General features: G+C 39.8%; 1 protein-coding gene across 1 annotated transcript; it reads left to right on the plus strand.

Annotated features, from left to right (window-relative positions):
- Positions 1-1,028: 1,028 nt before the first annotated feature.
- Positions 1,029-27,504, plus strand: LOC101857487 (biorientation of chromosomes in cell division protein 1-like 1). The gene is made up of 16 exons (XM_005099373.3): positions 1,029-1,086; positions 3,966-4,182; positions 6,403-6,527; positions 7,626-7,692; positions 8,310-8,481; positions 9,308-10,544; positions 13,932-14,167; positions 15,092-15,241; positions 15,722-15,858; positions 16,422-16,590; positions 17,056-17,177; positions 18,082-18,270; positions 18,821-19,206; positions 19,887-20,015; positions 21,081-21,725; positions 22,784-27,504. Exons 2-16 carry the CDS (start codon positions 4,027-4,029, stop codon positions 25,932-25,934), a joined length of 7,071 nt encoding a protein of 2,356 aa, XP_005099430.1. The 5' UTR covers positions 1,029-1,086; positions 3,966-4,026; the 3' UTR covers positions 25,935-27,504.
- The last annotated feature ends 374 nt before the right edge of the window (positions 27,505-27,878 follow it).

Consider the following 27,878-nt stretch of genomic DNA (forward strand, 5'->3'; position numbering starts at 1 on the left):
AATTAATCGAATTGAAACAGGACTTCAATTTGATCCGTAACAACAGACCACTTATTTTTTCTTGTTCGTGTTCCAAAATATGTGTTTGTTTACTGTGTGCGGGGATTACAGGGGGACAAGCCCATCCCCTCGACATGTGATCCAGAGTATGGGGATACATTTTTCTCAAAATGCACACAGCTCTGAAATCCTTGACCAGTGATCACTCGCCATGGAACTCTTTCTGTTGTGACTGTAGACACAAGTTTCTTCATTATCACATCTGAATGAGCCTCTCATTCATGCATTAGAAATCACACTCCCAACACACAGAAAATGACTTTGAACATATATTCAGGAAACATATGCCAGTTCCACTCTTGACTTGTTTACTTTGTTTTGCATTATTGGCTTTTATGTGTAAAACAATATTTAGAGGCCTTTTCTGCATTTTTGTGTTTTTGGCAGCATGTACAATAGGCCTATGTATTTTATGTGCAACCGACACATTCTCCAATCGTAGATCTAGTACTAATCAAGACTATATCTAGATACTTTTCCAACAGAGTTAATGTTCATAATTAGTGTTATTATCAAGTGTATTGTGATTGTGAAGATCTTTAGTAGATCTAGATCTAGTAGTAGATCTAGAGATCTAGATCTATCTAGATCTAGATCCCATCCCATCCCATCATTAAAAAAACAACAACAAACCAACAATACAGATACAAAAACATTGTAACATTGCCAATTATGACATATTGTTGGCAGTAAAAATGTACTAGACTATTTCACTATATTTCCTCTTCGAAGAAAGTTTTAAAATACTGATGTAACTTAATGTAAGGTGTCTTCCAAGCCCTACCACTAGCATCAGCGTGCATAGCAACGCGAAGCCTCGCTGTGCGGCGCAGCCAAAGGTGCCCTCAACTGGCCGCCATGTTTTAGTTTCAATTCCTCACAGCGAATCGGCGATCGCGAAGAGGGAGTTCCGCTTCTATAAGTGTAGAATTCTGTGGGTGTACTTTAGATATTCTTCACGGCTGAAGAGCTCTAAAGATTCTAAAATATGGACGCCGCAACCAGCTCGGCGCTGAGACGTCAGTGGTATGTTGAATGAAAAACAACAAAATAATAATAATTTTTACACATTAAAAAAAAAAAACTAGTCAAGTCACATAATGTGTGAAATTGATCTGAACGTTTAAATGTTTCGTGTTGATTTGAAGTAAAATGAAACATGTCTAACTAAGGCAAGGACTGGATGAGACAATGATTCAGACTCAGAGTCAGAGGAGAGTAAAGAGTTCCGGCGAGAGAGTTGAATTAAGAGCAAAGCCAGCGTCTCGTAATCGTAGATTCTAGATCTAGTTGGCAGTAGCAGTGGTGGATCTTGACTTACACTGACCTGGACTGGACTGCTCTGACAGTCATTGCAGTGGTTGACAAGTGACTTGAAGAGCTGTTAGTACTCACTGCATCATTGCAACCTGGCAAGACTGTCCCGACTGTCCGCGAGTCACAATACACCGGAAGTTCCCCCCCGGTAGCGAGCGGGAGGTAAAGCAAAGCACAAGCCTGGTCGCACCTCTGGCGCAAGCCGTCCGCTGCTCGCAAGCCTTCGATTAATCGAGCAGGCTCCAGCTTTACTCTGAAATGTTTAACTGCAGAACAGTGCAGTCAAGTGTAGATCTAGATCTGGATCTAGATCTAGATCTGGTAAGTGTAGTGACAGTAGTGTAGCAGTGCCTTGGTCAGCTTTCCTTGACTAGGAGACTGCAGTACTTGTCCAGTACCTACCTGGGTTAGTGGTTACCCCCAACCTCAGCCTCACTCAAGACAATGCTCTTTGACTTTGAGTCTTTGTCTTTGACGTCTTTGTACTTTTTTTGTGCCAACTCAGTGTGCAGTGTATAGTAAAAAAAAAAGCGAAATCGGAAATGCATCATTATCTTTGCCTGTTATACTTCATCACTGATCATCGGTCAGTATGATCAGTCACCTAGTTTTTGCATTTTCTTATCAATCTTCGTCATAAATGTGTTAAGATAAAACATAAGGTGGCTCTGGCAAATTTTACCAGTCATTTCGTCACACGGTCATTTTGTCACACCGGTGCAGTCAAGTCGTCACAGTCATCTCGTCACACCCCAAACCCACAAAGTTGAATAGAGACCGTCATTTCGTAGCACACTTGCAAACACCAAATGTGCATTGTCATTGCAATCACTAATCACGATTTTTCGGGGAGGGTTGGGGCTGTGTGTGAAGGACGGGGGGGGCTGTTTGAGTCTATCCGATCAGCTACACCGTTCATGAATTGACAATATTGAAATTTATCCAGTCAGATCAACCAAGTTTTTAGGTATTATTGTTGATGAATGTAGCAATGCCAATCGGGCCTTCCCGCGCGGCGAAAATTTGATCCCCGTTAGCGGGCGATTTTGCTGACCCGCCGAAGCGTAGATGACTAACTTTGTCAACCTCGGTCTGCTCTATTTCCGAACCAATCCGAATGAAATTCGGCAACCAATCAGAAAATAGGGCAAACTAATGATATGTGGACGTTGAAGTTCGTACACATAAATTAACCTATAGATACTTTTGGTGTCAGAAACACTTTCGTATCGGGTACACCGAAAACTATAAGGAGTTTGAATTTCAACGCCGAGATAGTAATAGACCTCTATCTATCCTCTATAGTGTGCTCAAATTTGAACGTTCTGTGTCAAGTAGTTGTTAGACCCGATCGTAAATCTACGACTAACCCCCTATCCAAAGCGGCTTCGCACGGAGACCGGCCATTTTCCCCTCACTCTCGCGGCAAATGTATGTGACCTACAAATCCCCGCATGACTATTCCGGGCCCGTTCATTGGTCACTTGAAATGGGGCAATGGCGGGCGCGCGCATCCGGTTGTTTTTCTCTCTATTCCCCTGTAACATCGCAATGGGGGTATTCCGAGGCAAGGTTATCTCGTCTCGGGGTGTTCGCGTCTCAACGAGGAAAAAGAATTTTTAATTGTACGGCATGCTAGATTGAATTAACTTAAATCTTTTACGGTTGGCAAGGTCTAAAGTCATCATAAAAAGCTTTGCAATTATTTAGTCACGCTGCCGACATATATTCTTCAAGATCCCATGTTGTGATACGATGCTATAAATAAAACGGACTCATCCCGACACCTCTTTTTCGCAAAATCATAATATATACACCGAAATTTTAATTATAACAAATTTTAAACTACGAAATGGGTAGTAAATCTGACTGCAGAAATGATTTCTACACCCGAAAACACATCGGGTAGCCAAGTTTCTCTCTAACACTCCGATTAGTTACCGAGATATCGTCGATTTTCTTACAGAATCTGCTACTTCGTGGTCCACTTTTTAGGAGTATTTTCCTATATATGGGTCATCCATATTTTGCCGACCTTTACAACCCCATAACTTTTTTATTTATGAACCGATTCTTAAAATTCAAGAAGCATAATTCTTAGAATTGAAAATTCTTTCTTAGGTACCAAATAAAAAAGGGCTAAAGTGAAAATTTAAATTTTCGTTGGCATTGCTAATGAATGAAATGTGTGATTGGCAAGATCATGATTTAGTTCTGTAAAAAATAAATTAGCTATATTTATGATACAAAGATATGACTGTTTTAAACCTCTATAGCAGAACAATTTTGGAGAGATAATATATACATATAAGCGAAGTCATTTCGTCACACATAATTGTTATGTGACGAGATGACCGTGTGACGAAATTATGGGTTACCGCTCTGGCTATTAATGAGGGTTTCAATTTATGATATTTTTTTATAATAACGAAAAAGACTATTTTTGTTTTTATCATTGAAGATTTTGATTTTCAAGTTCCCGCATTGGTATTCTGACAAGAAATAAAGACAAAGATTTACTTACTTATTGTGGCAAATAAATCCAATTTTCAACACACTACTCATAAAATTATGTTTCTTGTCTACAGGTGTGTTTTATGATAAACTTAACATCAGGAGAGGAATCTTCGGTTTAGCTCTCACTGAAACATGGAACCTGAAATCCGCCACCCACGCCCTGAAGCTGGAAATGCTGAAGATCCAGCCAAGGACAATCAGGCTATTGATGCTGTAATCAGCAAAGTCAAATCTCAGGGAATGTTTGATCAGTTCAGAAAGGAGTGTCTTGCTGATGTTGACACGAAGGTACTTGATTATATTATTATAATTTTTCCTTTAACACTTTGCCACCTCATCTCGCCAATTGGCGATGTTTACCACTCAGTCTCTTTGGATTTTCTAAAAAATGATGGCAAAGTGTTAATAATAAATGACATATAGTGTGGTAAACAGCATTCTCACTGTACTGAGGGATTTGCCTAATTTCATACTGGATAAAAAAATAAATATCATTGTCATGGTACACGGCGCGCCGGCAGTGGAATTTTATTAGTAGCGGGGGGTTCCCCGCCGGGCGCCTTATCACGTCAGGGTCACGGGGGTCAGCTCCCTGTCGCCGCTCTGTCTGGGCCGACTTAATTTTTGGTACTTTTCAACGTACAATTTAAGGTGTATCCTTGTATTTATGGTAATTCTCATTTAGTGCACCCAAAGCATGCATTTCTGCTCTTGAGACTCAAAAACGAACGGACGTTGTAACTTGTCTGGTTATTTCGTTAGACGCGCTGGAGTCGGCAATGCTAAATTGTAATTTTTTTGGGACAAGCGTGAATGAAAAAAAAATCTATATTAAAAAAAGGCCTCCTCAAAATCTGACGAACTTTTGGAACGTGAACGACAAAGCATTGTTGCAGATACTCAGAAAAGATGGTATCTGCGCATATAATAGAAAGTTGTAATTTTGCAACTTTATCCATCCTGCACTCAATTCGCTATGAAGTAATTCCTCCAAATACAACTTTATGTGTCTAATATAATCGTGAATATTCGCATATTTTCTTGAAAGTTTATAAAAGTTACCATGAAGTTTCTCTATGAAAAGTACAAATCGATTTTAATTCTAGAATACATCTTCAATGTAGATCTAATACACGAACAGTATCTGTTACACTCCAGAAATTCCTTACTTTTTAAAAAACGCTAAGTCTAGGTTTTGTAAGTTGACTGAATAATAGGGGTGACTTCTCATAATTGGGTTAAATCGGGGACACGGAATCAGCACCAGACTTTTCCAGCTTTATTTTTCGCTTCTATGACCATTTGCAATAACTGACAATGTGACTGATATTTTTTTACATTTATTTCCGTGCATATTTCCAACACAAAAACTAAGAATGAATGTGTTAGCTGTCATTATTTTTATTCCATACAAGAAGTTTATCTCTACCCATGCATCATGTATTTACATGGTTTTATGTTTTTTTTTAATCGCTTAGATTCTATATTATATCTTTTTAGTTGTATGCAGGCTGCCACAGACACGGCATGATTCATGAACAAACGCAGAGTAACGTTCTCTTGTTTAATAGTAAAATAAGAGCTAACGCTAATCGTCTTTAGTTTAAAAATGCAGATATGTGCACCTTTCTTCTCTTATAACTTGACTATTTCTACTCGCGCAGATTTAAGATTTCTCATGGTAAAAGACATGATATTCGTAGTCAGTATAACACAAATTTTGGATAGATCTGTCGTGCCTTTTTTAAATTAACAATCATTTATTCATAAGTTTGTAACTAAAATAGGACAAATTGGGTACTCTACAAACACTTGTCTAGAACAATAACTAAGTCAGAGAAATTAACCATTCTAACGCAGAATAAATCTCAAGACATTGAGCTTTTAGTACATCCTCGTAATGGTTTGCTATGTGGGATGGAGAAGAAGTTATATTGTTTTAAACATAGTCAAAAATGCGAACTTCCTAACCGACACCGGCAAAGTCTCTTCAGGGCTCATTAACCCCGTGACCCCGAGCCGGAGAGCTCCGGTGGGCTGCTGAGCCACGCTAACTAAAAATAACAGAATCGGGCGAAAAGTGACGCCGTGGGTAATACTTTCTTGTTTTGCACGGGGGTAGGACTTACGCCAGTTCATTGTAACACCTCTTTTTGTAATTTTTGCAATAATGGTTGCTTTAAACACCAACAGTGAAATTACAGTATAGCATATTTTTCAGTGAGATAAGAAATGAAAAATTATAAAATGTCTTCACCATGTAAAGAATGGTATAATGACAAAGGTGTATTTTAATGCGACTGAGCAACTTTGTATAGCTTTTTTGTCATACTTTCAGCTAATTGATGTAGCAGGGAGTAAGCAGTACAAACGTGCACATTGCTTTCCACAGCTTCTAATTTTGGAATTGCAAAGTTTGTTGAAATTGACAAGTGAACGTGTACATGTTTAGATAAACCATTGATTTTACCTAAATTTTTGCTTTTATGTTTTATTTTGTTTCTCCAGCCTGCCTATCACAACTTGATTCAACGTGTTGAGAAGTTTGTAGAGCATTTCTTACATGGCCAGAAATGGAGTTCCAGTGTCAACAAAAATCAGCTGAGAGAGACCCTGAGACGCCAGTTAAACAAGTAGGAAGAATTTTATGTGTACTTGAATTACTTTTGGTCATCTGTGCAATACAATATGTCTTTTGTGCAATGTTTGCCTCACTGGCCATTGCGAAAGCCACATGTTCTCTTTACCCTTATAATTACTTCTATTTTACTTAGAAATATTTTTCTGTGCAGATGCATTGATCAATGTCAGACATTGATGGACAAACTGTTATTATTATTATCATTGTTATTATTATTATTATTATTTTTATATTTATTGCAATATTGCTGTGATTGTAGTAATCTCTGTCTGCTTGTGATTACTGCCTGTATGTAAAAAGACTAAGTTTTGTGGAATAGGCAAATAGAGTTTTTAGTTATATATTTTTTCTTTCATTGTTTATAATAGTTTCACACTGAATTCAATTTTTATAGACTTGTTTGCTCTTGAGTTAATCACGTTGATCGTATAATGGAAATAGATATGTTTTTAATTAGGTTGTTTTTTTATACTAAAAGCATATCTCAGCAGGTGGGTGGCTGTTGTTTTCTGTACAGTGGCGTCGGTGGCCTAGTGGTTAGGCTCTCGGACTCGCAACCGTAAGGTCGTGGGTTCGAATCCTGTCAAGGGCCCGACGTTGTGTCCTTGGGAAAGGCACTTTACACGAATTTTCCTCACTTCACCCAGGTGGGAATGGGTACCCGGCTATAGACAGCGAAAGATCTTGTCAGTTTGTTAGTGTTTGAGCGCTTAATCGGCTGCTTGCACTGTATGCTTCCCGGGAAGCTGAGAATGTTTCGGAGTGTTCTATTGTCTGCTGGGGTAATAATATAGTGTAAAGCGTATAGAGCCTGCTGCTGAGCGGGGATATGCACTAAACAAATGCTATCTATTATTATTATTATTACAGTTGTTTGGTTCCTGCTCTTGTATAGCCTACTGCTTGTATTTCTTGTCAGTGTTAGTATTATGGTAATCTGTTTTTGGTTAAGTGTGACCATCGTCATTGCAACTTGCTATAAGCTACAATTCTATTACATCAGTCGTTCCCTACAGTATGCCCTACAGCTTTATATGATAATCTAGCTCTTTCTGTTTCAAAAGTCTAAAAATGATGCAATGTTTTTCAGCTCTGGAATGATGAACAATGGCATTGAGAGGATCATTGAACAAGTGGTCAATCCAAAAATTCTCTTGGTGAGTCCATGAAGTCCTTTTTTTGGTCTGGTTATCGAAACAGAAAAGGAACTATTTTTAAAGCGGACTTTTCAGGCCTTTCTTTCTATGGTTTTTATAAGTAGAGCAATGAGTGTTTGCAGATGGATAAAAGAGAGTGCACTGAATTCACCATGCTGGTTTTATTTGGCTGTAACAATATGTACTCAAAGCAAGTCTGCAAATTTAAATTTGTCTTTTAAATTAGCTTACACATAAACAAAATTTTTTGGACTATTCTGTTGTTGTTGATCATATGTTCGTCAAAATCTTTGTTTTTTAAAATCAACTATTACCATTGATACTTGTGTTTTCTATGAAAAGGAATTTACATAAGGATGCCTGTTAAATCATCATATAAGTTCTACATTACATCTACACTTTCTATTGGTCTGTCTGCTGAAAATGATAGAGGTAGGCCTTCAACATTTTTATTAGCAGCCAATAACCTCTCATTCACATAAGCTCTTTCCTTCTCCTTGTTTTTTTTACGCAAGTTTGTTTTTTTGGACACCCAAAAATTTCTGTTAAATGTTACTGCAGGATCTTTTCTAAAAAATGAGAACACAATAGACCTGATAGAATGTTGTATTCCACAGGGCATCAAGCCGAGGATTGACGAAGCAGTCTGCAAGCACCTGGGCATTGACCTCAAGGCTCGTCAAGAGGAACAGCAGAGAAGAAAACAAGAACAGCAAAAGTTGTTGGAGCAGCAGCAACAGCTGCAGCAGCAACATCTGCAGAGTTTGATGAACCAAACTGTGAAGAAAGGTAACTGCACGTTTGAGGCCTGATTTACGTATTGTTGTGGATTGTTCCTTCTTTGTTGAGGATGGGATGAAGGCCAAAACCAAATCTGCCACTTTGTCGAATGCAATCTATGCGTATTTTGGTTCTCTTAGTATTATGCCCCCAATTATTTCTCTTTCCCTCAGCCAAAGTGTGTTATTTCCTTTTGTTTTCCAGAATTAGACCTTTCCTGAAATAAATTCAAATATGTATTTTTATAATAAATTGCAGTTGTTCCTTTTGTCTCCATGAAAAGGAATTTATTGTTTTGAGCAACTTGATTTGTGAAATTGCTTTTCTTTGTGGTCCTTGTAAAAAATTAACACTTAATAGACAAATATTTGATTTTTCCCAAGATTGATTGTACTGAATTAGACTTTTATTTTCTCTGTTTTGTGTTCTGTATAAATGCATGCTCTTTATTTTAAAATTTAAAGATCTCCTTTTTTGTCATCTGTTTTGATAGAGCCATTTTCTTTGGTATATATTTTTTTCTTCTGAGAGTGACAGTTGTAGGCTCCTCTACCATCAGTTTGCAAGGGAGGAGTTGAAGATGCTATCCCAATGATACTTACTTTCTTGTCACTGCATGCTTTCTTCCTCAATATTTTCAATAATTTCTTATATTCTCCTCTCCATTTTCCTCCCTCACCTCCCCTCTTTCCTCCTCCATATTCTTCTCATCCTCCTTCGCCTCTCTTTTAATTTTCTGGTGCTTAGTTGAAACCTGACTTCTATCCTTGTCTAGACTCACCATTTTTTTTTGCTGTCTTACAATGAAATTATGTTTTCACTTTTTCTTTTCCAGGTGAAGACTTTGAGGTTGCTGGAGGGATGATTCCCCCTACTCCTGGCACCCCCTGGCCTCCTCCTGTCGGACTGGGGGGTTTCCCCGGTCCTCCCATCAGCGGCGCAGGCAATCCCAATGCGGGCACACCAGGTCTTCCGCGAGCCCCTGGTCCCCCCATACCCCCACACCCTATGGGGCCATTTGGGGGAATGATGCACCCATTCCCTATGATGGGTGGCTGGCCCCCTGTACCAGGGATGGAAGGTTTCAATCAGACGATGCCACCAATGATCCCAGGACACCCTATGATTCCTCCACTGCGCAGTGGTATTTCCTCCACAACCCCGCCCGGAGTTAACGCCTTCAGCTCAACAGCTTCCCCTAACCCAGTCTCCATTAACAATTCCTTCAGCAGCCCTCCTGTGCCCACCCAGACCACCTCCACATCAGTGATCCCGGACCTGAGCAGACCCCCGCCGGGCCTCCCTGCTCCCGTCGGGCCCGGCTCTGGCAAGGCTAGTGTGGGTGGAGTCTCCCCGGTGGTCCCGGGTCGGTCAGTGCAGTCGAGTCCCGTTGCTCCCCCTGGCGTGATGGTCACCTCCGTCAGCAGCATACGTCCCCCTCCACCAGGGTCTGTCCCTCCCCCGCCTGGCACTGTCCCCATCATGCCTCCTATGACGTCACCGTCATCCTCAGGGGTGCGACCAGCTGTTCCCACGACCCCTACTATCCCAGCTCTCATTTCCCATACGTTGTCAAAAGTTTCTGAGGATGAACTGACTCCTGAGAAAATTGCTGTCTTCAAAACGGCTGCTGCATTTATCACTAAGACTGTCAGCAATGCACAAGGCACTCCAGGGGTGGATCTGGCTTCGATGTTCTCACCTCGTGTGCTAGCTGAAGCAATGATGGAAGAGTCCGGAAAGCCTTTATCAAAGCATGAAATCCGAGCAGCAAGACGCAAAGAAAGACTGAAAGAGATTGAGAGAATCAAAGCTGAGAGAGAAAAGGAGAATAAAGATCATGACAAAACGAGAGAGCTGGAGAAAGATGACAGGGAGGATCCTCTCCCCCCTACACACAATTTAATGGATGTATTTCAAGGTGCCGAGGACGTATCTGATGATGAGGAAGCTCTGGACATGCTTATGGATGCCGATGAGGAAGAGGACCGGCATAAACAAGGTGTGGTCTTGTCAGACGACTCTGACAAAGATGGAGAAGACCAACCTCCCACTAGTCAACCAGGAAAAAGGTATGAGAACTTTTCTTTACTCGTTGCATATTTTTCTCTCTGGCACAAACGCTTTTCAGATTGCTTTTTCTTGTTCTTCTCATTTCTCATGAAAGCACAACTAGGACAAAGAATGTTGTTCATCTTCTGTCTAATAGTTGTCTTTCCAAGTTAAGACTAATGTACTGAGTGATTACTCATCCAAAACATGTTCATGAAAAGATGGTGTTATGATAAGGCTGACATATAGAAATGTGTTCGGAGATTTACCCTGATGCAAGACTTGTTCATCAGGGATTATCTTCTTGAAAAGTCCACTGTGCTCATCTTTTGATGATTGTATTCATAAATCTCTGGAGATGTTCCTTTGGAATGAGAAGATTGCTTCTTCCAAACACTAGGAGGATTCCTCCTGAAAAGTCATAACTGAACTGTGCTCTGATCGTAATCAGCAATGTCGTGCAAGAAACATCCAAAACAGTAACTAGTGCTGCAAAAGAGCGTTTTTGCCCTTTTTGACAAAAATTTGGCATATATTTTCAAAAGACTCTACTAAATATTATGGATTATTCGCTACATGTGAGTATAATGTGTAAGCATTTTCTGGTTTTGTGGGAGCAAAGTCATAGTGATATATTTCTTGATCATGAGATCTTCCGAATAAGTACCTACCTACACAAATTTGTCTTTTAACTTTTACAACTAATATGTTTGAGAAATGTCTTTTACATTTTTATTCTTTAGTGTGCCTCTAGTATTTCTTTTATTGAATGTATGATTTCAACTAAAATTAATGAAAATCTTTTTTAACCTGCCTGTCTGTTGTCACTGTTGTGTAACATATTTAACTGCTTTCATTCTTTATTATATCTTCAGTTGAATTTCTACATAGCGTTTTATCTGACATTTTATTTGCTTTTATTATGGGGGGAGGAGAGGGGCATAACAGTAGGCCTGAAGCTTAAAATAGGAAGGAAACCTGATCTCTGTTCTTGTGTGATAACTTTGTGAAGTTGATGCTTTTCTTTTCCAGTCAAAGCTACAACAATATGGGAATGCCCTTGTGAGACGGGAAAACCTGCCAAATTTTTATTGTGCCTCTCTGACTGATTCAAACCTAATCTAAAGAGCATTGAGCTTTCTGCGGATGGATGTCTCAATTATTCTCTCCATTGCTTAAATAGCTTGTTATATGCTTTTGTTAAACGAGTTTTATTTTGTTTTTGTTTTTCCTTTCCATTGTAAATGATTTGAGAGAAGGTATGATTATGATTACAAGTTTCTTATATTTTGTTTCTTGTGCTGTACTGTATTTGGGATTTTTTCTCCCCTCCCCGCTGAGGTTTACTTGCATTTTCTGACTGAATAATCAGATGGTCACTGTTCGACATTGGTTTCTTTGTCAGACTACGGTGGTGGAATTTGAATTTTACTTGATCTTGGTTGTTAATGTCAGTTCAGTCTCTTGAAGTCGATTCAAAGATTATTCTAGTTGTTGCTTTTTGGGGCATGAAGTTTTTTAACTGGAAATTAAAAGTTCTTCTGAATGAACCCCTCTTGTTAGTGTTTTTAGACTGCATTTCAAATTGGTTTAAATGTTGAGATTACTGTGCTTTGAATTTGTTTGTTTCTAGGAGCAAAACTTGTTCTTCTCTATAAGAATATCTTGAATGGTTCAGTTTTCATTTTAAATTTTGTTTTTCATTTAAGATTATGGCTAAAAATATAAGACTAACAAAAATGAAAAGGACTTTGTGCAGAAGGGGAAGCTATCAAATGCCAATTGTCTTTTCAGACTTTTTCAGGCATTTTGAGACACACATTTTGGATGATCTAGAATATCCCTTTCGGCTTAATTAAGATAAAATTAATTGAGCAGCACTATTTGTAGTGAAAACTCTTAGTTTATAACGTTGAAATATAATTTTTACTCAGACTGAAAAAGCTTTATTGATTCCTCTGAAGCACGGAATATAAGAATTGATATGATGCAGGGGCTCCCTTGGTGTTTTGAATTTATTGCTGCTTTCTCCAGCATTAGATGAAACAGAAACATTTGGTTTAATTAGGTTTAATTAGTCCAAAAGAGAACTATTTACTCAGTATATTTGTTATGCCTTTTGATATCTAGCAGTCTGACGACGACCCTCTTGAGAACATTCATTTCAGATTTTGAAGAAAATAATTATAAGTTCTTGACTTCACTGGGAGCCATGTTTCATGTAACGTATATACTTATTTAGATCTCATCCAGAATTTTTCCTGGTTAATGTCTGCTATTTCTTTATACTTAAACGATTCCCAGGGGATTTTTTGTTAATCATTGGTAGACATTATAACATTAAAAATTCATAGATACTTTGTTTTCTTTAATGGATCAAGTAATGAAGTTTGATTTCTGAACAGCTGCTGCATAAACATTCATTCATTATTCATATTCATACTACTTATCCTCATCAATAGGAATTTTAGTTTTGAAATGCTGAAATTTAGAATGGGTTTTCCTATTTACTAAGGTATTGATATATTTGTAAAAATAAAACTTTGTATTTGTTTAGGAAGCAGCTCAATAATTTTTACGTTCATTATATCTACATCAAACAAAGCTATAGCTTTTACCACTGAGATGGGAAAATCTCACTTTAATAGTCGCTATTTTACAAGCGCAAAATGTCAGTCTGCTGCGTAAAATTTCAAGTCATTGCTGAACAATTGATCTACCATACTACTATTTGAGGATATTTATTCTGGTACGAAATAATAACTGTTTACATTTTGTAAAGCTGTTGGCTTAGTACTAGTATAACAGAAGTTGTGTGGTAAAGAGAAGGAGATAAAGTGCTGAGTTTTCTGTGCAAAATTTATACATGAGAGATTTAACACAGTGAACATTTATTTGATGAGAAGATTTGATTATCCATGCAAGCCTTGTGCAAACATCAATAATCAAGTTTTTGATTCAAATAAGTTACCATTACACTGTACCACAAATGGTGTATCTATTTATACTGCAAACCATACAGAAACAAGTGAGCAAACAAAGAGAAGAGAATGGTTACAAGAAGTTGTTATGTATGAGGACATGTGTAGTTTATCACCTTTGATACAACCTTCTATCTCATTTGAGTAAAATAAAAGTTTTCTGACATAATCAGCATGAAACCAAGACATGTTGAAAGTGCTCTCTATATTTTGTCCTTCCAAGAAACAAGACTTTGTGGCATTCGTTGGCTGATCCAGCTTAAGACTTCTTTGACAACGTTGACGTCTTTTTAAAGATATACAGTTTACAGTGCAGAATTTTTACTATGGCTTCTTTTGTTTTTCTTTGTCTCTCTATTGCTTTCAGAATAAATATATATCACTATGTAACAGCTCAATTTGGCCTTTTATGTCATCCCAACACAGGTATAATTTTGCCTGGGATGTGGACAAAGACATGGATGCCATGTCGGATGTCACAGTGAGTTCTATACACACTAGTGACATCTCCTCTTTTGAAGAAGAGGAAGATTCAGAACAAGAAGAGAAGAGTGAGAAGGAGGAAGGGCTCGTGTCTGATCAAAGTGATGTGGAGGAAGAGAAGAACAAACAAGATTCCTCATTTGGTACTCCTGAAACAACAGCATCCAGGGATGTTGAAGGTTTGGCTTCAAGATCTTTTTCATTTAGCAATTTGTTGAAAAATTACTTTTTACTTATAAATTTTTATTTCTTAAGGATTAGTTTTTCTAGAAGAGTCCCTCAAATTACTGAAAAAGAAGTTGTTTTTAACATGTTGAAGTTGTGGATTCATGGCATATTTTAGCATTGTATGTGAAAGGAATATTATTATATTAAAAATGAAAACTTAAAAACTTAAGTATGGAAGTTCTAATAAAAGTTGTTTTTCTTTGTTTTATATTGAAAATTAGGATAGATATGGGTCTCTTTGTTTATATATTTTCCCATATTTAGGCATGCCCATATTTGTCTAATGTTTATCCATATAAATATGTGTGTCTTTGATATTTGTCCCTCTTTATATGTGTTTGATTGTCTGTGATGTTTGTCCTTCTATGTGTATTCTTGATTGTCTTTGACGTGGGTGGTTGGTGGGTGCTCTGGTGTGGTTTGCTTCTTCTTTCCTATGAAACATCTATCGTCTTTATCTCCCCTTCTTCTTTTTCATGTTTGTTACTCTCTTGTAACACCTCTAATCTTCTGGCGCTCATATGCCCTTATATGCAGTTGCGAACGCCGTAAAACCTCTACTAAATCTAAAATCTGATTGTCTTTGACGTTTGTCCCTCTATGTTTCTGCTTGATTGTCTCTGATATTTGTTCTACTATGTGTGTGTTTCATTGGCTTTGAAATTTGTTCTTGTGTGAGCTTATTCAATTAATTCTTGTGTTTGTCAAAATATGTGCTTGATTTATGTCACTTTGTCTGCTGATTTGTTTACGTGTATCTTTGTCTCTGCTGTTTGAACATGTGTATTTGTGTAACGTCTTTCCAATGTTTATTTATGGTGTGTGCTTGATTGTCTTTGATGAATTTCATTGTTTCTAATGTTAACCCCAATCAGATGGTGAAAACGCCGAGTCAGACGCTGGCAAATCAGCGAATTCCATCTTCAATGTTGAGGCCCAGGACTCAGAGGTGGAAAAGAAAGCCAGTGATCATGAGAGTCTTTTTGCCCCGGATGTTGTTCCTCTAATTCCTCCGATCGCTCCTCGTGAGTTTGAGATGTTGTTATTTTTTAAGTTATTACTTTAGTTGTTATTATTTGAGTGATCCTTCGATGAATTGTTTGAGTTGTTCTGAGTACTTGGTTTAGTTTTCATTTGTGCTCTTGTTTTAGTAGGTCGTTGTTCAAGTTATTATGTGAGCTATTGTGCAAGCTTATGTTTGAATTATTTTTCAGTTGTTGCTTTGTGTTTTCTAATTCTTTGATTTTGTTGTTTGAGTCCGTATTTAATTTGATATAATTTGAGTTATCGTTCTTCTAATTGGTGTTATTATTTGACATTCTGTTTTACTTATTACTGTGTGAGATACTGAGTTTTTGTTTTAGTTATGAACAAGTTATGACTGAGAGTTATATTTTGATGTGTTTGAGTTGTTACGTGAGATGTTATTTAGATCAATAAAATACCTTATGAATCAGCTGCTTTATCACTGCTGAAGCTCACAGATCACCTTTATGTTTTGGCAGGCGGCGCTAGTAAGCCCAGCCGACCGAGTCGCTCCCAGGCATCAGAGGGTGCAAAGCCAAGGAAGCTGATCTCCCTGTCCTACAAGTACAGTGACAGCGAAGATGAAGAGTCGAGAGAGGAAAGAAAAGCCAGAATTGTAAGTCATCTCTTCACACTTTCTCCAACTCCACATAGGCCGGAGTATGTATAATGGCTGGGGGGGGGGGGGGGGGGTCCCCTTTCAAAAGAGGCCAAAAGAAGGGAGAAATGGTTTGTAATGAGAGAGGAGACATTCAGCTTTATTTGTTTTGAATTTTATTTTAGTCAGTTGTAAGATTTCTGTTCAGTAATATTGAGTTGTGATTAAGAGAGAGGTAAAAAAAAAAAAAATACTTTTGATAGTTTGGTTGCAGACAAATTGGGTTGTTTTTTTTAACAGAAAAAGTTATATTTTCAACATTCAGTCAAACTAAATTTTGTTTTAAGACCTTTGGAGCGTCATTTTGTCTTTAAGCCAGGCCCATATCAATGTTGGTTTGTTTTTTGGGGGGTATGAAATCAGGCTTAGATAATGAAACAAACTCAGTTGTAGAGTCTGGACATTTTTCTAACTTCTGTCAGATCTGCTTTTTTGATGAATGTGGTGTCTTTACCTGAGACATAGATTGAGAAAATTTACTCGAGAGAAAGACTAGCGTCTGTCTGTTCCCATCTCCTCAGGCAAAGGAGAAGGAGGAGCGCTATCTGAAGCGCCAGCAACGTCGTTTGGAGCTGGAGGCCAAGAAAAAGGAGAGGGAGGAGGAGAAAGCTCGTCTCAAAGAAGAGAAGAAGAAACAAAAGGAGAGTCTGTCACTCTCAGAATCCCAGGAGGGAGGCGAGCCAGTAGCAGGTGATGTGAAGGCTTTGCAAAGTGTACCCATGTAAACATGTGTGGATTTTAGTTACTGTCTTAAATGTGTCAGGATATGGTGGAATCAGGTGCTCATCAATTTTTGGGCATATGGAGTGATTGGTATAATTTTAAAGCTTGCCCATTTGTCTATCTGTCGATGAAAAAAAATACCAGTCTATCTTGAATAAAAGTCAAGATATTTCCAATTGAACAAGGTGGTGTCACCTGCTTTCAGAGGTAAAGTAGCGAGAAAATGGCAGCAAAAGTTTGGTGATTTCCATAGCTTGAGAGTCTTTGGAAACTGAATGTGTTGAGCCAAAAAAGAAAAATGTGATAAAAATTGGCGGAAAATGCAGATATCTTCTATTTTATTGTTTCACGAGCTCCTGATTTCACCACGATGCCTCACAAATGTTTTCAAAATATATTCACATGTTAATGAATGTTTAATTTGTATTCCAGAAACGCCAGCAGCAGAAGTTTCAGACACTCCATCGTCTACAGTTGTGGATTCCCCTACAAAGTCTACCCCCAGGAAACGTAAGAATAAAGCAGAGATGAAAGAGCAACTGCATCAACAGAAGGTGAGCTGATTGAGGAGTGCTTAGTGGAACAAATGTTGAATGAGGGGTGAAACCACATTCAGAGTCTGTGATAATCAGGTTCATGAGTTGTTAATCCAGCAACCTGAGGGGGTATTCCCTTTGCCTGAATGCCTTTTTGAAGAGGGTGGAAGTCCTTTATCTTTCCCCAGTTTAACCTGGTCCCTGCTTAAGTGTTGGGACTGCATACACTGGGGTTGGAGAACTGGATTTCCTGTGGTTGGGTCTCTGTAAGAGCAGTTTACTTTATATCAATTGTAATTTACACCCCATCGACAAATTTAGATCAAATAGGAGGTAAGCTTTTTTAAAGTACCTCTTTCTATCCTCCCTCAGGCATCATTGTCACCCATGGGTCATTATTTTATCTTAAAATAAACAAGGAAGTCAAGGGGCTGGAGTTGAGTTGTGTGACTTAAAATCCATCTTAGAAGCCAGCCCACCTATGAACCTGCACTTTCAGCGTTCTGATGTTCTTAGGCAAAGACTACTGTACGTCTGAAAAGTGAAATGGATATGGAAAGGGAATGCGACTTTCTCAGAAGATATTTGATGGAGAATGAGATGAATAGAGTGGAGTTTGAGATGAGGTGAAAGACAAATAGGATTACTAAAGCAGTTTTACATGATGATATGATAAAGAAAGTAGCAATACTGTCTTGGAATGCAAAGAAAATGAACTAATTTTTATGATCCAGCAGAGGGCTACTTCCTATAATTGAAGGACAGTCAGTCTAAGAGAAAGATAAAAGCTGAATTTTTTCAGACCACAAAGTGCTAAACGTTATGAGAGTTCATGAAATCTCACTCAGAACTTGGAACATTTTGTTTAAATGTTTTGTTTCCTGTCCTTTAGCTCCTTGTATGTTGGTCTATTTTTCTTCAGGTCATGGAAAAGAAAGCAGCCCTACGCCGGCGCCGGACACGGAACAGGAAATATGCCTCCGACGAGTTTACCTCTATCTTTTCCGAGCGTAAAGCCCTCACTCAGAGTTACACAGAAGGAGTCGTGGACTCGGAGGAAATTGTCACCTTTGACGGGACCGTGGAGGTTGTCGAGATGACCGTTGACCAGGTGATTGTTGCTGTGTTAAGTCAAATGTATCGGTGTTGGACACTGAGGGTCCTTTGTGGTTGTAATATAAGGAGGCAGTATTACATAGGTAAAGGTCTTCTGTATTTGAAGATACACGAGGACAACCTTTCATCTGATAGGTTCCTAATCAAAACAGAAGTGTCTCAGTAATATAATTCTCTTGTCATGACACTGGTTCTGCCTTCAAATGAAATAAACTCGATTTTGCAAAATTCAGTCGTCCACTCAAAAGGTGTCTTTTAGGGTAAGTAACGTTGTTCAATCCACCGTCTTTTGGGGGCAACAGAAACTGCTGTCTGCCTGCGCTGAATTTTGTATTTTGTCTTATGTCGCGTATGTGAGTATTCAGCATGAAACTTGGTACTTCGCATTTTGATAATATAATTGATCTTGGTTCTATGGCTTCTTGTTTCTTTTTGCCTTTTAGATAGGTACAGGTAAAATAATATCACTCTATTTGTGACTGGTGTTTTGTTTATGTATTCAAGGGAAGCCGTCTTCACAAACGAAGTATTAAATCTGTCTTCAGGAATGTGTTGTAGAGACTGTCGGTGAAATTGTCGAGACTGGGGACAGTCACGCCTCGAGGAAACCGGGAGAGGAGGAGAAAGGGGAAGAACTGGTGCTGCAGTGTCCCTCACCATACAGCGACATCTCCGATAGGTCCATGTCAGACAAGTCTGAGAGCGACCACTCTGAGGTGGAGATGGAGAAAGTCTCGTCGGATGACGATTTGGACAACGATGATTTAAATGTGGCATATGTGGAGGGAGCTCAATCCGCCTCTATTGGGTCGTCACTGTCAGAAGAAGGTGTTGGTGTAGAGGAGAAGGCTACTGTGGCCTCTACAGAGGAGGATTCAGCACGACCAGCACAGGCTGGGGAGAATGTCAAAGAAACAGCCTCAGAGAACAGGTATGCAAATACAGTCAAATTTGTCCATGACAGCCACCTATTGTCGAGGAAAAAAGTGGTTGTCTTTGACAGGTTGATGTCTTGGCCAGTGTATATCTTTAGAAATGCTGGTGGGGGGGGGGGGTGTGGACATGTTCTTGTCTTGTACAGGTGTACAGGTAGCCGTAAGAGTGTATGTATTGTAGTCACAAAGTGGTATGACTTATTCTTTCTTGCTTCTGTTGTTTAGCAGAATTTGTATTTTCTTACCTGCTTTATTTCTGTCCAAGGATAACGTGCATCAACATATGCTAGAGATTCTCATGCCTCGTGTTCCATCATTGGATTTTTATAACTCTGAATTACATACTCAGTACCTCAAATACTTCCAGAGAACATATGGTAAACTTCAGTTGCTGGTAGGGTTGTTGTATAGGTTGGAGAATGTATAACTTCCATAAGTACTGGACCAAAATGCTGCTGATTATCTTATAAACTGTATTTTTTATATAAAGGAGAGGCCAAAAGCCTTTTCAATTTAAGATATTTTTGTACAGCTGTACTGGGTAGTTAGAAAAGGAATATCAGTGTATGTTTTGTCATTTAGCTTATGCCATAGCAATTAGTCATATGGTGTAATTGTTTACTTCTTTTTTTCTGACTATTAGATTTTTATAATTTTTTGTATCTTGTTACTTCAGTAAATCGCCAGAAGATGAAACAAGAGATACCTCTTACAGTCACCAAGCAGGTGACCAGTACCGACCTCGTGGAAATCACAGGCATATGGCAACCCCACCCTCTTCTGTTGAGGAAGATACTGATGCTAGGTGACTAATGCACTTCTTTTCTTGGGGAATATGTATTGACTTTTTTAAATTGCAATTCTTCTTTTTCCATATTTGGCATAACATAGTGTTGCTCATGATGAGGTGTTGAGAATTATGAAAGAAGAAGTCTTTGTTTATCAAATTAATGGATCATCTTCCAATAGAAAGAATGAATGAAGATTGTTTTCCCCAAAGTTACTTTTTCTGCATCCACTGTGCTGGGCGTGAGTGATCAAGAGGAACAAAAATGTCATTGTCAAGTCTGATGCCTGGGTAGTGCACAGTGATGACAGGAATGTGTTGTACACAGGCTAGTGGTGTCATACACCCAGCTATCTAGACTGGCCCTTAACAGTATTATCCTTGCAGGCCTAAAGCTTTGTGAATTTTTTCTTTTGTCTTTTTATTCTTGTCAGGGGGGTTTGCAGAATGAAGTACGCATTTTGAAAAAGTAAATGTGCTTTTCATTAAACATGCCAATTATGTAGGAGAAAATTCATCATGCAGTAAAAATTTGCTTTTACTCAGCTGATGCTTGTATAAGTGGTGACTACTTTACCATTGGTTTTCATGCTTGGTCATAGCAGTAGGCTATTCCTACACATTGAGGAAGTCAAGAAGGAGCACAAAAGTGAGATAAAACTTATATTTGTCACTTACAGCTTTGCAGCCTGGCACATTTAGCCAGGACAGATGTTTTCATAGCATTGTCTAAGATATTTTACTTTGTCTCATCAAAACATCAGATACAGTGTAGTCCAAAGTCAGACTAGACAAATTTGTTGGATGTAATGTTCATTGTGTTTAAATACAGGTATTTTTAAATATGCTTATAATCTAAACACAAAGTCTTTTCTTTGTGAATGCATGACATGTTTGTATATCAAATTCAAATATGCATGTTGTCTTATGAACTGAAAAGCATCACAATAAATAAAGTGCCGTAGATGACTGTAGGGTTAGTAATTTTTATTATGCTTGGAGACTGAGAGAACTGAAGCCAGAAACTTTTCTTTGGTTGTCTTAAGTTTAATTCTTCTTCTTTGCCCTGTTTTCTTTGAGTAGGGCCTCTAAAGGTCGTCGATCCGTCCCGTCAGACGAAGAAGAAAAAGGGTCTGTGAAAAGCGAGAGCCGCCCTTCATCCGCTAAAGGTGTGGTAGAGCTCAGCCAAGAAGGTGTGGAGTCCTCGTCTGCCGGTGCCCCGGTCCAAGCTAGCTCTCCCTCTGAGCCTGTGAACATCATGGGAGACTTGGAGCTGGAGCCTGTGTCAGACGAGGACTCTCCGTTTGATGATCTCAACTCACCTGACGCCGCTGGCAATGCGGGAAAAGAAGAAGGAGAAGAGAAAGATTCTGATACTGAAATGAAGCAGCCTGAACCTGTCAGAACAGAAGTTGGACGAAAGACTCCTGAAAGCGTCTCACAGGCGCCCGTTGAAAGGGAGGAGCCTGAGGAAGGAGAGGGATCAGATGAGGGGGAAATAAAAAGTGACTCTGACGGACCACCAGAAGTGACGGAGGAAGAGAAAGAGCGGCAAGCCAAGAGGAAACCAATCAAGCTCGTGGACTTTGGCGAAGCAGAAAAGAGGGCTCGGGAGTCACGAGGAGGGTACTACCCCGAGGCTGATCGTCGCACCCCAAGGACACCCAGTCTGGCAACCCCTTACAGACCCGGCTATTCCTCTTGGCAATCTCAAGAGTACACCCTGAGGTTTTTATCTGTTTTTTCATGTCTGTTTGATCTAATTTGAGAAGATATTGCTGTAGCTGAATTTCTGTTTATCATCTGGTGTTTGTGTTGTCATCTGGCAGGTGGTTGGAGGGCACCTCTGCTAGGTCCTACTTCTTTACTTTCCCTCTGTTGTTTCTGTCTGTCCGATTTACTTTTTCCCAGCACATATTGAGCATTATTGTGTCGATGTGCTTCTCTTTACAAGTTGTCATCTGCCAATTAATCCTTAAAGTTTTATTTTTGCCCTAACTTTTGTTTTGCGCCTTCCCCCCCCCCCCCCCCCCCCCCCATCAATCCCTTGTACCAAGTGTCAATTTGTTTTGTAATTTTTTTTGGGGTAGTGGGTAGTGCATGCTTTGAATGTATCATAGTCGATTAACTAAAGTTTCAAATAAGCAAGACAAAGAGAGAAAAGCTGCCTTTTACTTTTTTTTAAAAGCAGACTTTGCTTTTGCAATGGTTATTTTTCTTTTGTTTTGTTACCTGATGTAGTACCATCTCAGACAGTTGTCTATGCCAAACTTTTTCACTTCAGTATTTTTCAAACAAGGGGCAACGTGGTGTGCTAACTTGTGAATGTAAGGAGGTTTCTTGCATGTCATATCTTACTGCTGTCTGTAGAATTTGCTATTGCTATGGTTTGAAGAGAAAATGGAAGTATGCTTCTGCAATGACCTTGAAAGTGACATGGTCCAGTCTAAATTCTGGCTGTGATTTCCTAGTTTCATTATTGTTATTAGAAATCTTTTCAGTTGATCTTGCACAATTAACTTTTTGAAGCACGAATTTCAAAAACAGGTTGGCGAGTCAAGTTAAAGAATAGTTTTCTTCAGCCGACAAGGAAGTTGTTTACATATGTACTTGCAGGATTGCAGGGTGTGATGCATAGAACATCCTTGTTTGCTACTCTACTGTTTCTGTCTATCCATTCTGCTTTTTTCAATACCAAATGGCTGTTACTATGTTGCCATGCTTTTCTTTGACTGAAACTAATGTTTTTCTGAGATGTATTAAATGTATCTGTTGTGTTTCGTCAGCTCCAGCCGTGGGAGTGGGTACAGTGGCTCCAGTGGTAGATTCACATCCTCCCATGAGGGCACACACCCCTCCAGCGCCAAGTCCCCCGCTGCGGCGTCCTTTGATGGCGAGTCAGAGGCCAGCTCACACAGCCGCACCTCTGTGAGGGTGAGAGATGATGTGCCCCCACCCTACCCCATGGAAGGTGTGAACGCCACCAGGAAGCATCGATCACCTGGGTCAGATCAAGGTTCTTCTGGGGCTTTGAAAGCAGGCATGTCTCCCCCTTCACCAGTATCATCTTCATCGTCATCTCGCTCTGCGTCACCAAGATCTCGTCGTTCAAGGTCAAAGTCTAGGTCAAGGTCTAGATCATCTTCCTCTTCATCCTCGGCTGCGTCTTCATCAAGGTCTTCTCGAAGAAAGAGGAAGGCAAAAAGTCTGTCGAAGAAGAAAAGGAAACACAAGCTGGAAGTGTCATCAAAACAGGCAGTGATGGAAAAATTCTCTCCACTAAAAGCTGCAGAGGATTTGCCACCTGCTAAGGTGGAGGCATCTCTTGTCAAGCAACGAAAGCTTTCCTCTGGCAATGAGTCCATCTCGTCTGATGAACTGCCGTATTTCCCTGATGATGTGCCTGAGACAGCCGCAGCCAAACCAAAACGAAAACGCTCTCTTAGCGGCAAGTCTTCCTCTTCCGGTAGTTCCTCCAGTCGTAGCAAGCGCAGGAAAAGAAGGAGAAAGGGAGACTCTCCAGGCAAAGAGTCTATCTCCTCCAGTGAGCTCATCTATTCACCAACGAGACTCAAGTCTCCGGTTGGCTCAGACAGTGATGAGGATGTGCCAGAGATTCCCAAACCTCCCATCTCCCCAGCTGGAAGCTCCATCTCCTCAGGTGAGCTTCCTGACTACGCTGGCGATGACATGTCCACTGCCCGACCTCTGGCTTACTCACCACACCGTCCGCCCTCACCTTCGGAACGGCTCCCCATCACAACAGACTTTGATGGGTTCCAACCTCCCCTACCTCAGGAGATGCCACCTGACTTCGAGAATTGTCAGCCTCCCCCTCCTCCCCCATCCCCTCCCCCCATGCCTCCTCCCCCTCCAGCATATGAAGAAGGGGAGATCAGTGACTCTTCACAACCACGCTCCCCTGAAGCACAAGTAGAAAACACCAGTACCAACGAATCTTTTACAAAGAAAGGGGACTTTTATCAAATGCCATCTGACACTGTTGGACCTTCGGCTAATGAAAGTCAAACCAAAACTAAGAACAAAGATGACTTTTGTAAAGAAATGTCTGAAAATCCCTCTGAAACTTGCAGCACTGTTAATGTAGGAACAAATCTGAAGACTGTTAAAGATGCTGCTGGCCATAACCGTCCCGTCGATTCATTTGCTGAAAAGCAGCCAGCATCTGAAAAAGATCAAGTGACTTTGGGGAATTCGCCCTCCGGCGATGTTACTCTTGACCAAGTTCCGGACAGCTTGTCACAACATGTAGACAGTGTTCAGGACAGCTCTACAGTAAGTGGTACCGAGAAGCTGAACTGCCCTGCCTCCAAGTCTGAAACCCCACAAACAGAAGACAGACTTTTAGCAGAGACAGAGTTGTCTAGGTTCAATTCAGAATCAAAAGCATCTGTCGTGACAACTGGACCTTCAGTTTCATTGTCTAGTCCCCCACAGCTACCTTCACTAAATTTTCTGCGTCCCAATTCAGAAGATTTGGCTCAGAAAGAACCAGGCAACTCTGTGGACATTTGCCCCACAGAGAATGTTTCTAACCTTCAGGATACCCAGGAGTTAGTGACAAGTGGCGAAATTTCTCAAGATGCAGCGGTAATAATCTCTCAGCAGCATTTAGATGTTGGTGGAATTGTGAGTAGTCCTCCGTCAGATTCCTGTTCCAACATCTCTCACGCACAAAACTCTATGACAGCTCTGACACAGTCTGGGACTGTTACTCCTCACACCGAACCATCAGACCAGTCTACGGATATCGCTAGTCGCACAGAAACACTACCAGAATCTGGGTCTAACGTTAACCCTCCCTCGACTGAGGAGTCATCTCCTCAGAGATCACACAATGAAGTAAAAAGTACTAAAGATGAAACTCAGCATTCCACAGCAGAGGAAGATCTGCTGCTAAAGGTTGTCTCCCCCCAGAGTGTTCAGGACAGTACCGATACTAGCTGTGAAGTAGAAACCCCTGAGTCTACAGCACCACTAGCAGCAGATCAGATTGTTGCAGAAGAAGCTTCGTCTAGGGGAGAGAACAAAACAGAATCTTTTTTGGAGTCTGCTTCGTGCTCTACGGTCGCTGGGGAGGGCAACCAGGTGATATCTGAAAGTTCTACTTCCTGTCAAGTTCCAAGCATTCCTTTAGAGCTTCCGAAAGAGCAAACAAACTCAGAAACCAGTCGTCCTCCGGAACCAAAGCCACAAGATACAAATTTATCTGAGAAGTTAGAGACAGCTTCAGTGAGTGTTTCTGAAGATATTCAAACAGAGAATGTTGTGTTTTCAGATGTTGTAAAAAAGGAGGAGAAGAGTGAGAGCTGTGGTGATGTCAGTGAGACCTCAAGACATGAGATGCCTTTGGATGAGTCTCCCTGTGAGACTGCCAAAGAAGGCAGCCCTGGTTCAGTACATTCTTTGGGTGGAGAAATCCAAGAAGACAAAGGAGAAAAATTAAATGTTTTACCGGGGCCGCAGTCTCTTGGGTCTCCGCCTTCTTCAAGTTCTCAAAGTGACGATAAATCAGAACAAGATCAGATGATACATCAATCCACTGAAAAACAAGGCACTGATGGGGTTGAGGCATTAGTCACGGAGTCAGAATCTGCTCAAACTGCGCAAAAGCCAACTTCTCCACAAGACATTAGGGCCTCTAGAAAGAGAGCCGGTGCAGATTGTGGTGTCAGTTCTCTGGAAATAGAGGCAAGTGAAAGTGAGACGGGACATTCTTTGAGCGGAGACAGGCTTTCAACAGAGACTGACTGCGTAGGAAGTTCTCCATCGCGGCCAGGGACACGACTGCAGCAACAGCAGCAGTTGGAGAGCTCTGTGCCGCAGACCAGAGGTCGTTCGGGGTCTGGTTCAGGTACCAGAGAAACCAGAAGTCGTCGGGAGAGAAGTCCACCTGCCAAGAAGCAAAAAAAGTAATTGTTAACAAAAATAATCGTTTATCATACGGACCAGTAGATGTCTTTACACAATCTTTTTTTTATTTCTTGGAGCCAAATTGCAGCTGGTTGATGACGACCCTGATGTGGACTGCTCCTACTTTTTGTCAGTTTTATTTTTGTCAGAATCTGTTCCTGACAGTAGTTTACAGACCCATCATAAACAACAACATAATAACTGAACAATACTTATGGTATAATATTGCTGTTCTTAACTCTGTCTGTTCCATGTGTCAGTACATCAGTGCCTTTCCAGTCACCTTTTGACCTTGTGCTGATAATTTTTAGCACAGAGAGAGAAAAGGGTTTAACATGTTAATCTGTAAATTGTCTCTTTCTCATTTTTGTTGTGCATGAATGAAAACAGCAAGGAGGTATAAGACTTGTTTGTAAAAAGCATTCAGTGCTTCTGTCTTTACTGCAGCAGCTACTCAAATCCAGTGTTAATGCCATATATCTCCTTATGTTATGTCTCATGAACTATGTTGTCCTTACTGTACAGGCTTTAGCTTGTTAATTTTTTTTTCCTCTAGGCTGTTTGTCAAAGTATAGCTTGTCACATCAGTTAGTTAGCTTCTAACATTTGTTTCTTCGCACTGTCTTGGTGAGTGTAGAAATATGTTTGTAGAACCTCAGCTTGGAAGTGAGCAAAAGTTTCAAGTTATGGTCTTTTTAGGCTTTTCAGAATAAGAAGGCATTTAGAGAAAAAGGTATTATAGATTATTTTACATGTTTCTGGACTTAATCATAGTCCCCATTTTAAAAGGTTTCTGCGTCAATAGTTGGTCTCCAGCAGAGATATGGGCCCCCGAACGAAAACACATTTGATGGACTTGCCCTCTTATTATTCTTCTGTTTGCTGTAAGTGGAAAAAATTGCATCTAAGAATGTTTTCCTTTTCTGTGAACTAAATAAGAATTCTTTTATCATCCAATCTTTTAATGTCTGTGTAACATTCTTTTTTTTTTAGAAGAGCTTCAGAGGTTAGATGGAAAGAAAGTGTTAAGTTTAAGATGTGAAGCTGGTTGTTTAGTGTTTTACTTTAATTGTTTTGGTTATGAATGAATGTTTGCCTGTTATATTTACTAGTGATGTATTGTGTTGTTTGTTACAAAAAACATATTTGTGAATGAGCGTTCTTTTATCCTGCTGATCTGAAAGTATTCCTGTGGCTTATTACTTTCTTTGTTTTTCCTCCTGTGTTGTTGTTTCTGTCTTCCTTTTATTGTAGTGACCTCATTTGTACTCTGGTCTGTACTGCCCAGTTCATTTGTAGGCTATTCTGTACTGCCAGCATCTTTGTACACTGTATCGCCAACATTTATGGTTATGAGCTATTATTATTAATACAAAAGGTAGTGATGAATGTTTGCGTGTTGCTTTTGGACAGGGGGAAGAAGGATTGAATGTCATATTTTTTATAGGGGGGAAGGGGGATTTACAAGGTTTTTGAGCTATTGAACTTTTGGATTTTTAAAACATGAAAACTGGTTTTGTACCCTTCAACTGACCATCAAAATAAAAGTGGCATTTATTGAAACTGTAAAATACAAAATTGTCGTTTCTAATCTATTGTATCATCTTGGCTGTATCCTTTTCTTCTGTTCATCTACATCAGCTTGTGTAGCCTGTCCTCTCCCTTCCTTACCCAAACTGTTAAGAGCGAATCAGTGGGGTTACGTTACAGGGTAGGTCTTGCTGTTGAGAGGTTGACCTCTTCAGTGCCGAGCCTTGCAATACAGCTTTCTCATCCCACTAACAGTGGGTGGTTGGCGGGTGCTCTGGTGTGGTTTGCTCCTTCTTTCCTATAAAAAATCTTTCTTCTCTATCTCCCCTCTTTTTTTGTGTTTGTTATTCTCTTGTAATACTTCTAATCTTCGGCACTTATATTATAACCTTATTGTGTTGCAAGTGCCGTTAAACT

This window comes from Aplysia californica, unplaced genomic scaffold (genome assembly GCF_000002075.1).
Source record: "Aplysia californica isolate F4 #8 unplaced genomic scaffold, AplCal3.0 scaffold00211, whole genome shotgun sequence".
Lineage (NCBI taxonomy): Eukaryota > Metazoa > Mollusca > Gastropoda > Aplysiida > Aplysiidae > Aplysia > Aplysia californica.